General features: G+C 34.2%; 1 protein-coding gene across 1 annotated transcript; it reads left to right on the forward strand.

Annotated features, from left to right (window-relative positions):
* On the forward strand, positions 332-1,857 carry LOC105172353 (probable O-methyltransferase 3). Its single transcript, XM_020697193.1, has 2 exons — positions 332-1,225; positions 1,509-1,857. The coding sequence occupies exons 1-2, from the start codon at positions 536-538 to the stop codon at positions 1,809-1,811; spliced, it is 993 nt and encodes a 330-aa protein (XP_020552852.1). The 5' UTR covers positions 332-535; the 3' UTR covers positions 1,812-1,857.

Raw genomic sequence — 13,599 nt, forward strand, 5'->3', positions numbered from 1 at the left:
AAATAGTTTTAAAAATGAGAAAACTCGACATATTTAGTACTATTATCAAATTTTCAAAATGATCCCAAAATTGAAAAAACTTCACATATTTAATACTCAAAGCTGAAGGTTGACCTGCTAAATCACAGGGTCAAACAAACACTTTATATCACTATATTTTGCATTTAATTTACAAAGCAATTGTTTACTAATTTAAAACTTTTGTTAAATTTAATATTTATTTAAATTAATTAATTAAATTTTGATAAGGCTATGCCTATTTTCTGGCTTCGCCATTGATTCTATATATATATATGTATATGTATATCTATATTACAAGAAGAACATATGCCAAATTAAACATACAATATCACATTGTCCATTACTTTGTGAAGCCAACTCTCCCTGAAAATATTTGCAGACCATAGCATATTCATACATTGCTCATTTGAACTCAGGAATCCAAGACATGGCGATGGTTAACCAAAAGCAATCTCTTGAGGTACTTGAAGCTGAAGCTCACGTTTGGAATCAGGTGTTCAACTAAGTAAACTCCATGTCACTGAAATGTGCAACTGAGCTTGGCATCCCCGACGTCATCCACAAGCATGGCGGCCCGATGACCCTGACTGAACTGCTAGATGCTCTCCCGGCTGTCGACAAAGCCAAAGCCAATTGCATGTACCGTCTCATGCGAATCCTCGTGCATTCTGGCTTCTTTGTATTAGAAAAACTCAATTCGTCTAATGAGGATGGCTATTCGCTTACGCCTGCTTCACGTCTTTTGGTCGGAGATCGCCCCATGAGCATGAAACCCTTTGTAATTTCCCAAATTGATCCCATCCTTATTGAGTCGATGCACCATTTGAGTAGATGGTTCCAAACTACTCATGACCCCACACCGTTTCATACCGCCAATAACAGGACGTCATTCTGGGAGAAGAAAGAGCGGAACTCGAGGTTTAGCCATTTGTTTGATCAAGGCATGGAAAGTGATACTCCAATGGTGGCCAGCGTGATTACTAGAGATTGTAGGCAAGTGTTTGAGGGTTTGGATTCCCTCGTGGATGTAGGCGGAGGCACCGGAACTTTGGCCAAGGCCATAGCCCAGGCGTTCCCGCAAATTCATTGTACAGTGCTTGATCTACCACATATTGTGGCGGGATTGGAGGGGAGAAAGAACTTGAAGTATATTGAGGGAAATATGTTCGACTATATTCCCCCATCAGATGCAGTTCTACTCAAGGCAAGCTCGCATGATCAATTTTCACATATTTATAAAGGGGTTTAATGCATTTACCTTCACATTGCAAATCAACAAATTACCCCCTATGAAAAAATAATTACAATTAATCTCGGATGTTTTTTAAATGAAGTAATTTACCTCCTTGTCTATGAAGGTAAATTGATTCGTTTTGAAAAATTACAAAATTTCTTTGATAAAAAGATAATTTGCTCATTTACCGATATCACCAGATTGCTTCAATTTCTTCCTGTATATATTCTTGACCAATAATTGATATGGACAGTGGGTACTTCATGATTGGAGCGATGAGGAAAGTGTTGAGATACTGAAGAAATGTAAAGAAGCAATAACTAGCAATGGAAAGAGAGGAAAGGTGATACTGATCGAGATGGTGGTAGATGATGAGAGAAGCAACACTGAGTCAGTTGAAACTCAACTCCAATTTGACATGATTATGATGACTTTACTTGGAGGAAAAGAAAGGAAAGAAAAAGAATGGGCAAATCTCTTTTCTGGTGCTGGCTTCCAAGGTTATAGAATTTATCCTATTTTGGGATTGAGATCTATAATCGAAATATATCCTTAGATCTATTTTTAGTTCTGTTTACAGTTTGATTGTTGTAACTAAATTGCTGTGCAAACAATTACAAATATTAATAAAGCATCCTACTACCAGAAAATTGAATACATGTGATTACTAGCATCAAGTGTTTGAAGCTCCTCTTATTGAAAAAAAAAATCAATGTGTAAATTTTAAATATATGGAAAAATTAAGTTTTGATGAGAAAAAAAAAAGGAAAAAATTATATTTTTAATCTGAGATAAGCAATAGGGGCCAACACTTTATGCCATTCTCTATAAGTGAATTTCAAGATGGTCCCAACATTGCATTTAACTTCTTCAACACATTTAATTTCACCACCTAACTTTTGTCAATAAATGAACGGTGGGCACAAGTGTTTTGCACACACTATAAGGGGAAAAAAGTTTTTAACTATCATGTAGAAATCATAGTAAAAGGCTAAAATCCGTAGCAAACGGCTTTTTGCTATGAATTCAGTATGAACTTTTGTCATAAGGAAGATTGACGTAGCAAATACATCGCTATGGACAAAATTGTAGCCAGAGGGTATTAGCTACGAAAAATTGACTTTTGTGTACTGAAGAATAAAGAAGCAGTAACGAGCAATGGAAAGAGAGGGAAGGTGATAATCATCGAGATGGTGGTGAAGGAGAATGAATCAGTTGAAACTCAACTCCTCCTTGACATGCTCATGATGGCTACATTTAAAGGAAAAGAAAGAACGGAAAAAGAATGGGCAAATCTCATTTCTGACGCTGGCTTCAGTGGTTATCGGATTTATCCTGTTTTGGCACTGAGATCTATCATTGAGATATATCCTTAACTATATATATATATATATATTTACAATTTTCATTGGTGGTAACTGAAATATGTTGTGTAAACAATTATAAATATTAATAAAGAATTTTACTACAAGAAAAAAGAATAGAAAGTGTTTACCTGGCATCAAGTGTGTGAATCTCCTCTCTTATTGAATAACATTCAATATGTATATTTTAAATAAATGAAAAAATTATTTTTGAGAAACAAATGGACAAAATTATTATTTTACTCCCACACGAAAGCGGACAATATTTCCCATCCTTCATTTTTATGCAAATTTTAAAGTGATCCTATTATTTCATTGCTCCGGCACATTTAGCTTCACCTCCTAACATCTATAAATTGATAAAAGTAAATTTACATCTTTGTTTATGTAACTAACTCTATTTACACATTCAGTCATTGTTTACTAGTTTAGTCCTAAACATCTCATATTTGATAAAAGTAAATATGGATTTAAACCGTAGAAAATGACTGCTATACACACCAGACGTGCGTATCTTCCACTTCTTGTTACTTGTTAACAGAATGTGGTTTTTTGCTGACTAAAATAAAATAGCAGGGGGATTTTAGCCTATTCTCAAAATAGGAGAGTGAAGTTTTATACATTTAGTCCAAAAAAGAATACAATGTGTATACCTGGCATCAAATGTGTAATCTCCTCTCTTGTTGAATAACAATCAATATGTATATTTTAGGGAAAATTGCATAAAAAAATTCCCCATATATTTTTAGAATTTAGCTAAAAATCCCCTGTGCTAAAAGAATAGGTAAAACAAACCCTATGTTTTTCAAAGTGTTGCATTATCTCCTATGCTGTTAGTTAAACCCGAACAGCGTTAAATTTTTACTAAATTGATCGTTATACCCTTCTTATAATTATCGTTGATCTTTGAATGTAAAAAATAAATGGTCCAGATCTTAAGTAATTTTGAATATATTTTTCATTTATATATACATTATATACAACGTATATACTATTTCTCATAAATCTTCTCTCTAAGATTCCAGCGTCATCTGAAAGAATTTTCTGTCATTGCTTATACCATTCGAATCCTCTCCTTAAGGCGAACATATACATACCATCAATTTTAATTTTTATTGATCGTAGAGAGTGAGTTCCGAGCACGATCGTCAAAACTTCTTGGTTTCGATTCATCGTCGTCCGGATGAATTCCGGCCTGGGACCACCACCACTAGACTCGTCTCGACCTGAAGATTAGAAAGGGACCAAACTTGATTATTTTCATCAAGTTTTTGCTGAGATCCAAAAATTTTGAATTTGACACTGTTATGTGAAGTTCATGCCGTCGATTCGCTGTCATATGAACGAATGAATCACGGCCTGAGACTACCACCGTTTGACTCCTCTCGTTCAAACGATTTCAACAAGGTCAAGCTTGTCCATTTTCATCACCGCCGACGACTCTTCGGCGACAGAGAAGACGGCGGAAAGAAGAGAGATAAATAAAAATTAAGTAAAATAATAAAAAATAGTAAATGTCTAATTTATATATATATTAATAATTTAAATATAATATTTTATCTAAGTTAAAGAAATTGATATAATTTTGAAGTATTTCTATATTTATTTAGTATATTATATAAATAAATAATATAATATATTTAAATTAAGTAATAATATAGCAAAAGTATTTAATTTAATAAAATTTAAAAATAATAAAAAAATGTTAAATATTTAATTGAAATATATATTAATAGTTTTAATATAATATTTTATATACGGTAAAAAAATTGACATAATTTTTAGATATTTATTATATGTACTTAGTATATTTTATGAATAAATATTAAAATGCATTTAAATTAAATAATAATTTAATTTAATTAGTAATATATAATATTGTAAGTGATTTTTATTTATATTCATATGAAATTATTCAATTTAATAAAAAATTTAAAAATAAAAAAATATTAAATGTTTAATTTAAATATATATTAATAATTTTAATGTAACATTTTACATAAGTTAAAAAAATTGATGTAATTTTTAGGTATTGTTATATTGATTAGTATATTTTATAAATAAATATAAAAATATATTTAAATTAAATAATAATTTAATTTAATTAATAATATATAATATTATAAGTGATTTTTTTATTTATATTCAAACAAAAGGGACAAATTGGACATTTGCCCACTTAAAACCCTATTTTTGTGTAGTATGTTTGCCGGAGGATGTCAAGTTGCATATATAGTAGAGGAGAAGGGTATTTTGGACCATTACACTACCAAAAAATCTGAAATGAGAAAAAAAAAAAAGGCCCGTACTCTCATTTCCACCGCATGTACAACACCTTCGTTGGGTTTGGACGGAGTGGGTCTTTTTGCATGGTTTCAAAATTTACAAGGTCTTTTATAGCTATTCATTTAATACAAGTAAGTTTTGTGCAATTTTAGCATAACGCAAAGGGGGGTGTTATGCAATTTTCCCTATATTTTAAATAAATGGAAAAATTATATTTTGGAGAAACAAATGGACAAAATTATAATTTAGTCCCACATGAAAGCGGCAATATCTCCCGTCCTTCATTTTTATGTAAATTTTAAAATGATCCTAATATTTCATTGGTCCGGCACATTTAGCTTCACCCCCTAACATCTATAAATTGATAAAAGCAAAATTATATTTTTGGTCTAGTAACTTACTCTATTTATACATTTAGTCATTTTTTTGACTAATTTAGTTCTAAACATCTCACATTTGGTCCATTTTTCAAAAAATTTAGTCTTGCATTGACAACTTTAGACCTAATAACTCATAGTTACAAAAACAAAAAATGAGATCTATTAATTACAATGTGAAAGGAATAAAAAATTATCAATAAATGACTAAATTTATTAAAAAATTATCGAAATATTAGAAGTGGTAACCATCAAGCGAGTTGGTGTTCCTTATGAACCATTCTAAACAGTTCTAATTTCAACAAACTGTTAATAATTGAGAGTAGTCCTTTGGACAAACTTCATTGTATCCTTAAAATATGTTTAGCTCATACGCATTTTAATTGAAGCGCTTGGATCATAAATGCTATGGGGTTGCATCACGCATATGATGGCGGTCACAAAACCAACATCTATTTTTTGATCTAAAACGTTCCAACTGTTAGAATATGTGATGAGAAAATCAATTAAATTGGTATTTTTATAATCTACTTAAGCAATTTTTTTTATATGTAACATTGAATTAGTGAGCAAAATATGAATTTGATGGCAATCTTTTGTTGCCCTTGTTTCCTATTATGCTTTTATTGCCTCGTATCACAATAGAGGCCCCAGACAATCAAACAATCAATGTAGTTGCGTTGTGCATTAGATGGCAACTGTGAGATCAACTTTTGATGATTGGGTCTCGAATGTTCCAAGTTGGGAGTGTGGAGACTGGGCATCGAGAGTTTTATCAAGACTTGCTAAATGTTAGATTTATTAGATAAGTTACTTGTCTCATCGCCGACAGACGTGGGATATCTATGTAACTTTAGTGGGTGGTTGGTAAGGATTGAACCGATTGAATTGGCTCCCTTAGAATCTTTATATGGAAGCCTATGGGGCTTAATCTGTATGACTGGTACTCCTCAACTCTGGTATTATAATTTAGTCCTTAGATTTTAGGATTTATGGCAGTCGCATATATGTGATGGTTGTATCTTGAGCCTAGTGAAAGATGACTATGAACTTTGACGTGATCATTATAAGTCTTCTCCAGTATAATCATAACATATAGTGAGGACGGTAAGTTCCAACACTAAATCTATCGCCTGTCATTGAATGACAATTATATTATCTATGCGCTCTAAGATGTGTTTATGTTCCTTGAGTCTGTGAACACAATGATTAATTGAATTGGGAAAGGTTTCCTATATCAATCAAAGGAGTAAATGTGTATAGAATGATAAGTATAGTTGTCTAGTCCAAGATGAGAACCAACGCCGAATTTAATAAACTAGACTTAGACCAGAAGACAACTGGTGGAAAGGTTGTACCCGTATGGTACTTGGGAATCTAAATGTTCACGCTACATTCATCTATTTGTAATGTCATGGACTGTTTCTAGACGACTACCCATGGTGACAAACACTTCTGCATTAATGGTTAATAGATTTAATTAATTAATTGCGTCAGATACAAGCCCAAGTCTAGTTCAGGTTGAACCTCAATAGTCACACACAAAACACTACAGAAATTGTAGAGTAATGGTGGAATTAATTACAAAAGAAATGAATTAATAGTTTACATTAATTTAGGAGAATAAATTAGTAGATCAGTTAATATGAAAGTCCATTTGATGGCTGACCCAAGGTTTAAAATTAATAGGATTAATTAAGTTTGAGCCAATCACATTTTAATTAATTTGATTTTGCTTGATTCAATTAATTAATGGGATTGATTACTTGATGAAAATGGGTTCAGTTTATTTAATTAGTTTAAATAAATCTTTTGGGCTATTATTGGACCTTAGAATTAATAAGTAATGCCCATAGATTTATTGGATCAAGCCCACAAACTAGGCATACTAGTCTAACCAACTAAGAGCCCAACTGGCTCATCAGTAGGACGGATAAGGGCCCATCAACAAGATGGATAAAGCTCATCAATGGGGAAGAAAGTCCCACAGGCTTTACTACTACTTTACTGAACTGGTAAGGCTATGCAATAAACTCATTTCAACTAGACACTTCATCATACAACTGGGAGGAAACATCATGTAGCTAGTAATACATTTGTACACATCATCCTTTAATATCTCCAAGTGGTTCCAAGTAAATCAGTAACAGATATGCTGAAAAATCCACAACTAACCAACTCCCAGATCCTTAGACGGATAATGCAGGATTCTGTCCAACTCATGTATCTCAGATAATATTTATCCAAATTACAAACGATTTATTCCGGATGATACCTAACTTAAAAGGCGTTCCGACTCTGTAAGAACTTAGCAATTAACCCAATATCCTACTCTATACAAGCCTATAAATTGAGGCTTTGTGCAGTCACTTAGCAACATCATTCTTCAGACTCAAACTATCACTTTCTCTCATTATTTTATCTCAATTTTTGTGCTATTCTAAACTTATATTTTGCACTCCATACGAATACATACACCTTATCACCATTTTATACCATTATTCTCACTTTAATTAAAGTTTTTCCTTTTATTTCTTCATAAAACGTTACTGACTTAAACATCGAAGTGCTAAACTCTGTTTTGCAGGGCTAGTCCTCTGATAATCTTAGGATTTTATGAAGATCCTTCAACCCTTGTTGTGTGGTCAAATTTCTGGTATGCATCACTGGCGCCGTCTCTGCGAATGCTTGAACTTTGACGTGAGAAATGACTAATTCCAACAACGGAGGTAACAATGGATCCTACAAGGGAAACTCTTCCCTCACTAGTACAGTTAGACCAACTACTCCACCTACAAATCCCACTTTCGGAGCTGCTAATGTCCCTATTCCAAATCTAGCCTTCGAAGCCAATGCTCCAACTTTTGACCAAACAGTTAGACCTATTGTTATGAACCCACTCTTCTATGAGCAACTTTGTCAATTCATCATGGAACCATCAACTCAACCCTCTGTGATTCTTAAGCTAGGGGAGCAGGATCCTTTTCCCAACTGGAGAGAGGCGGGACACCAGGAAGTCAAGGTTTGGTCGAACAGATTCCTGCTTGGCTCCAAAAGAACAGTCTACCCCTGCTGATTTTTGTAGGCAACGAGACATCCTGATGTTAATGCCCTAGTATTTGTGAATCCCTGAAGAATGGATTGTGGAACTTCGACAACAGGTGAAGAAAGAAACCATGCCTGCTAAACATGGTATTCCTTTTAGCGAACACATCATGGTTGAAGAACTCCCTACTCATTTTCAAGCACCTTCACATCTACCTACCTATGATGGTAAGACTTATCCAACTAAACAAATCCGTAAGTTTGAAAATGCAGTCTAGCTGCACAGGGATAGTAACGGTAGTAAGTGTCGTGTTTTCCTTACTACACTAACAAGTTCTGTGCAGCAATGGTTCGACCAGCTTCCAGTTGGATCAGTTAGATCCTTTCTAGAGTTTAGCTCCCTTTTCCAATACCAATTTGCCAGCAGCAAGAAATACAACAAACCGGTCATTAGCCTTTTCGGCATCAAGCATTTTAACACAATCATCCTGAAGTGCCTACACCCCACCAAGAGGAGCTCGTCAGTGAACCACCTAGGGACTTCGTGGAGGTCCCCTATTTGAGTCCTTAACCAAGAAACCAACCGTTGAATTTTTGGATGTTCTAGCTTGAGCAAAAAAATATAATATATGAATTTGGAAGATGCCTGGCTGGTGAAAAAGAACGGTCGGGACGAAAGAAAGGAGAACTAGCTATTTTCCATGTGTAAAGCTAGAGGTGTGCCATGAGGACGTTTCAACCCCCTTGATCCAAAAAATGAACAGTACACACCTCTCATTACCAGCCCTACTAGGATGCTTATAGCGATCGAGACTTCCAGCTTTGCGGTGGCCTCAAATTTCAAAGTCCAAATATTTTTTCAGGTATCATAGAGAATACGACACATGATACCAATCGTTGCTGCCAACTGAGACACGAGATAGAAAGAATCATCCAAGTCAGTTACCTGAAAGATTACGTGGATAAGGAGAAAAGGCACAAAGAAAAGGAAGAACGTTCTCGCCACCATAGCTCCTACAGGAGTGAGCATCTAGTCGAAGATACTGCTAAGAGGGAGCAGAGAAAGAAAGAAGCCCAAACTTGAGAAATGAGCTTGAAAAACATCCTCGCTAAAGGAGTAATCCATATAATAGCTGGAGGACCCATTGACGGGAATATAGGTCGAGTTAGACGCGCACATGCAGGAGCTGCGAGAACCATTATAGAAATAGACGACAAGGCGCCAGTAAGGGGACCAATGATCCACTTTTGTCTTGCTAACACCGAGGGAGTATATTTACCCTATAACGACGTAATTCTGCTTCTCTGACATCCCAAAGATTATAATACATAATTGTAGAATTAATGGACAAATTTTTATGAAACCTAGTGATTAGTAAATAAATTGTAGGTCATAATTGGAATATAATAAAACTTAAACGAATTAAATTGGAATTCGTTATAATATTTGGGGGCAACATATATTAATCAAGAAATTTAGGAAGGACATAATGGGTATTTTAAAAAAAGTCTAATTAAATAAATAAAATTAATAATAATGTTATATATATATCAGTAAATAATATATATGTATGTATATATGAGAAAGAAAGAATCGAAGCCCACCACCTCACTCTCTCATTCTCTTTTATTTTCTTTGTCTTGGTCCACACACACAAATACACAACACACGCTTTTCAGCGGAGAAAAAACGAAGAAACGGAGGTACGAAAATTATAATTTTATTTTATATTAACTTGTATAACTGTATTATTTAATTAGTCCATTTATTAAATATTGTTTATATTGAGCGATGTATTATTTAATCGAAATATTTTACGAGTTTGGCTATTTAAAATAGTGTCGAATTAAATATCAAATCGAATATAAAAATAATATTATTGATTAATTAGATTATTAAATTTATTAGATTCGAATATTACTATCACTAATTTATACAATTCCATCGGAATTATTAACCAAATACACAATTCTATGTATTATCGTTTAATTAAATTATATAATAGCGAGAAATTTATAGAAAATTCATAAAAATATTTCTAAAATTATATTTAAGAATACTATGTTATTAAGGAGGAAAAATGAGGGTTTTAATGAAAACTTAATTAAGGATGTTATTAAAAATGATATTTATAAATATATAAGGGGTTTGGTTAAATGAATTCTTATGAATTACTTGATAAATTATAAGTATCTTTATGAGGCCTAGAGTGTCTAGTTACTAAGAAGAACTAGAACGAAAATTTATATTTCGATAGAGATGGAATATTAGAGAATTATTAGAAATTGTACGAATAATATTTAATATTATATTTAAAAGAAATTACGATATTCTCGTATATTAATTGTATGTGGTATAACTGATTATAGGATACAGGGGTAAGGTGAAAGGACTGACAACTATCAATTGAGTAGATAAAAGCGTTCTGAAGTCGAGGTAAGTAAATAATTAGTATTATCTATATATGTCCCCTTTATTTGTGCTATTCCTGTTATATAAATTTGTAATTCATGCTGATATTGATTTATCTGAAAATATATGAGTGCTGAATGATTTAATTTGATTGACAAAATTGTGTATGTGGAATGAGAAAATACGTTGAGACATTATGTTTGTTGGGTGATGTGCTGTAAGTATCTGAGAATGACTATATATTGATATATGATTTTACGTTACTAGTTGCTTATAAGAATGGTGATATGTGAAAATGAGGGAGTGGTGGAAATTGAATATAATTGTGGTGTGAATACCCCTTGATGTGTTGAAAAACCTGTAAGACGAAATAAAATAAAAAGAGCTATGATGCGATATGAGAAAGAAATGAAATGAAAAGAGCGATGCTGCGATATAAAAGAGCAATGCTTCGAAATAAAAGAGCTATGATGCGAAATGAAAGAGCTATGATGCGAATTGAAAGAGCTATGATACGAAATGATATTGATGAGCCGACTCTCAAGGGGATTCACTTGAACTTATTTAACGGTGAGATTGAGTTGACGGAAAAAATACGATATCACCTTCTGCTAAGCAAACTAAAAGGAAGGGACTTTAATTGATTGTTTTACTGCGAATTAGTTATGTGGGGTGATGAAGCTAATTATGTTGGAATTAAATTGACTGTATTCCGTGCATGTTGCCTACTTATCTTGTTTGAGCTATTTTTGATATATATATCTATATATATATATATATATATATATGTGGGGCTGGTTATATACTTACTGAGTAGCAGGCTCACCCCTCTGCTGACATTTTCTTCAGGAGTAGACTTTGAGGTGTCTGCCTGTTGAATGCTAAGTCTACACACTATACTCAAGCGGGTTGGGCCAGTATGCAGTTTTCTCCTCTTTGTCAGTTAGAGTACAAATCGTATTTTATTCGTATAAAGAGAACGTAAGCATAGGGATTACTTGTGATGGATTTCTTGTGGTGTTTGATATGTATATATGATGTTGTGGGTTGATTATGCCTGTTATGACGTTGGGATTACGTATGCATATTGATTAGATGATTATATGCATATTTATATATATTGACACAAGGGTTACTATAAATATGACGTTTAGGGAAGATATAGTCCTAGTAGTGATAGGGGGTGCTACAGCTTCAGTGGATAATTATACTGTTCAACGTATTTTTGTGGATTCAAGTGACAAATGGAGCTGAGAGACATCCGGTCGGCGTTGGTTGTTACTTCGCTGTATGGCTTTGTAGGAGAGGTCGTCCACTCTATGGGATAAATTTCGCTTCCCTTTTCTTTAGGTACATAGCCCACCAGGAGGACTAAGATGGTTCGTTTTCTAGTCATAGATATGCCGGCACATATAACATGATTCTAGGACGGCTTGCTCTGAACACTTTCCTAGCAGTTATTTTCTACGTACCATATGAAGTTGAAATTCCCTATTGGAACCAAATTAGTAGAAGTCAAAGGGGATCAATACAAAGATCGAAAGTGTTATGTAGAGGCCATAAGAGGCAGCAACAGGAAGATAGAGATTGACCCACCTAATAAGGAAGCTAGTCGAGGCTCTACTCAATAAAATGATAAGAAAGGCATCATTCCCGCTCTTGTTCAGCTGGTTGAAGAGCTACTGAGTATCCAGCTGGTGTTCGAAGAGTCAAACAAAATCACCAAGATCGATTCCCAATTGAGTGTTATACTAGTTGGACAATTAACCGCCTTTTATAGCAGAACGTTGATGTCTTTGCTTGGTCAGCCAGTGACCACGTGGGAATTGATCCCAGCATCGTAGTTAAAAACCTGAACTTGGATCCAAGCTTCCCCCCAAGTGAAGCAAAAGTAGAGGCATTTTGCCGAAAGAGGATAAAATCTTCAAGAGGAGATAAGTAAATTATTTTTGGCACGTCATGTTTAGGGAAATTCAATTCCCATAATGGTTATCCAATGTGGTGTTGGTGTCTAAATCAAGTAATAAGTGGCGCATGTGTGTTGACTTTAGAGATGTTAATAAGGCATGCTCCAAAGATTTTTACCCCTTTCCCCATATAGACCAGTTGGTGGATTCCACCTCCAGCCATGAACTACTAAATTTAATGGATACTTCGCAGAGTTATCACCAAATTATGCTTAACCCCGATGATCAGAAACGAGTTAGCTTTATCACATTAGGGGGGATCTATTGTTATGTTGTTATGCCTTTCGTGCTGAAAATTGCAGGTGCTACACCAACGTTCGGTGGACCGCATGTTTCGAGAATAGTTGAGGCGTAAGTGGAGTATATGTGAACGACATGCTGGTAAAGAGTCGACAGATGGGTCCAGCACCTCGCTGACCTAGCGAATACATTTAATGTACTAAGAAAATATCACATGAAACTAAATTCGTTCAAGTGCGCAATTGGGGTACGAAGTGGCAGGTTCATAGGAGGTACAATTATTTAAATAATGCAAAAAAAAAAAAAAAATTACAGATTTGGTGTGAATTGGGAAACTTCAAAATTCTGAGCGGCACCGCGGTGTTCCACCGCGGTGCCAACTTTTTAAATTAAAAAAACAAATTTCAAGTGTCACCGCGGTTCTTCACCGCGGTGACACAGAAATTAAAAAAAAAAAAATATATAAACGGCCACCGCGGTCAGTGACCGCGGTGGCTGAATAAAATATAAAAAAAAAATGAACAGGTGAAGAACCGCTATCTGAGATAGCGGTTCTTCACCAGGACCGAAAAAAAAAATTGGTCAAAGTTGCAGCCTGCAATTGCAGGCTGCAGGTGCTGAGCCACCGCACTCACGCAGTGCGGTGGCTCAG

This window comes from Sesamum indicum, linkage group LG10 (assembly GCF_000512975.1).
Source record: "Sesamum indicum cultivar Zhongzhi No. 13 linkage group LG10, S_indicum_v1.0, whole genome shotgun sequence".
NCBI lineage: Eukaryota > Viridiplantae > Streptophyta > Magnoliopsida > Lamiales > Pedaliaceae > Sesamum > Sesamum indicum.

Bases quoted from the DNA above. Each gene is read 5' to 3' on its own strand.
- LOC105172353 (XM_020697193.1), top strand. From the start codon at position 536: ATGTCACTGAAATGTGCAACTGAGCTTGGCATCCCCGACGTCATCCAC. The intron at 1,226-1,508 runs GCAAGCTCGCAT...TGATATGGACAG, and splicing joins CAGATGCAGTTCTACTCAAG to TGGGTACTTCATGATTGGAG.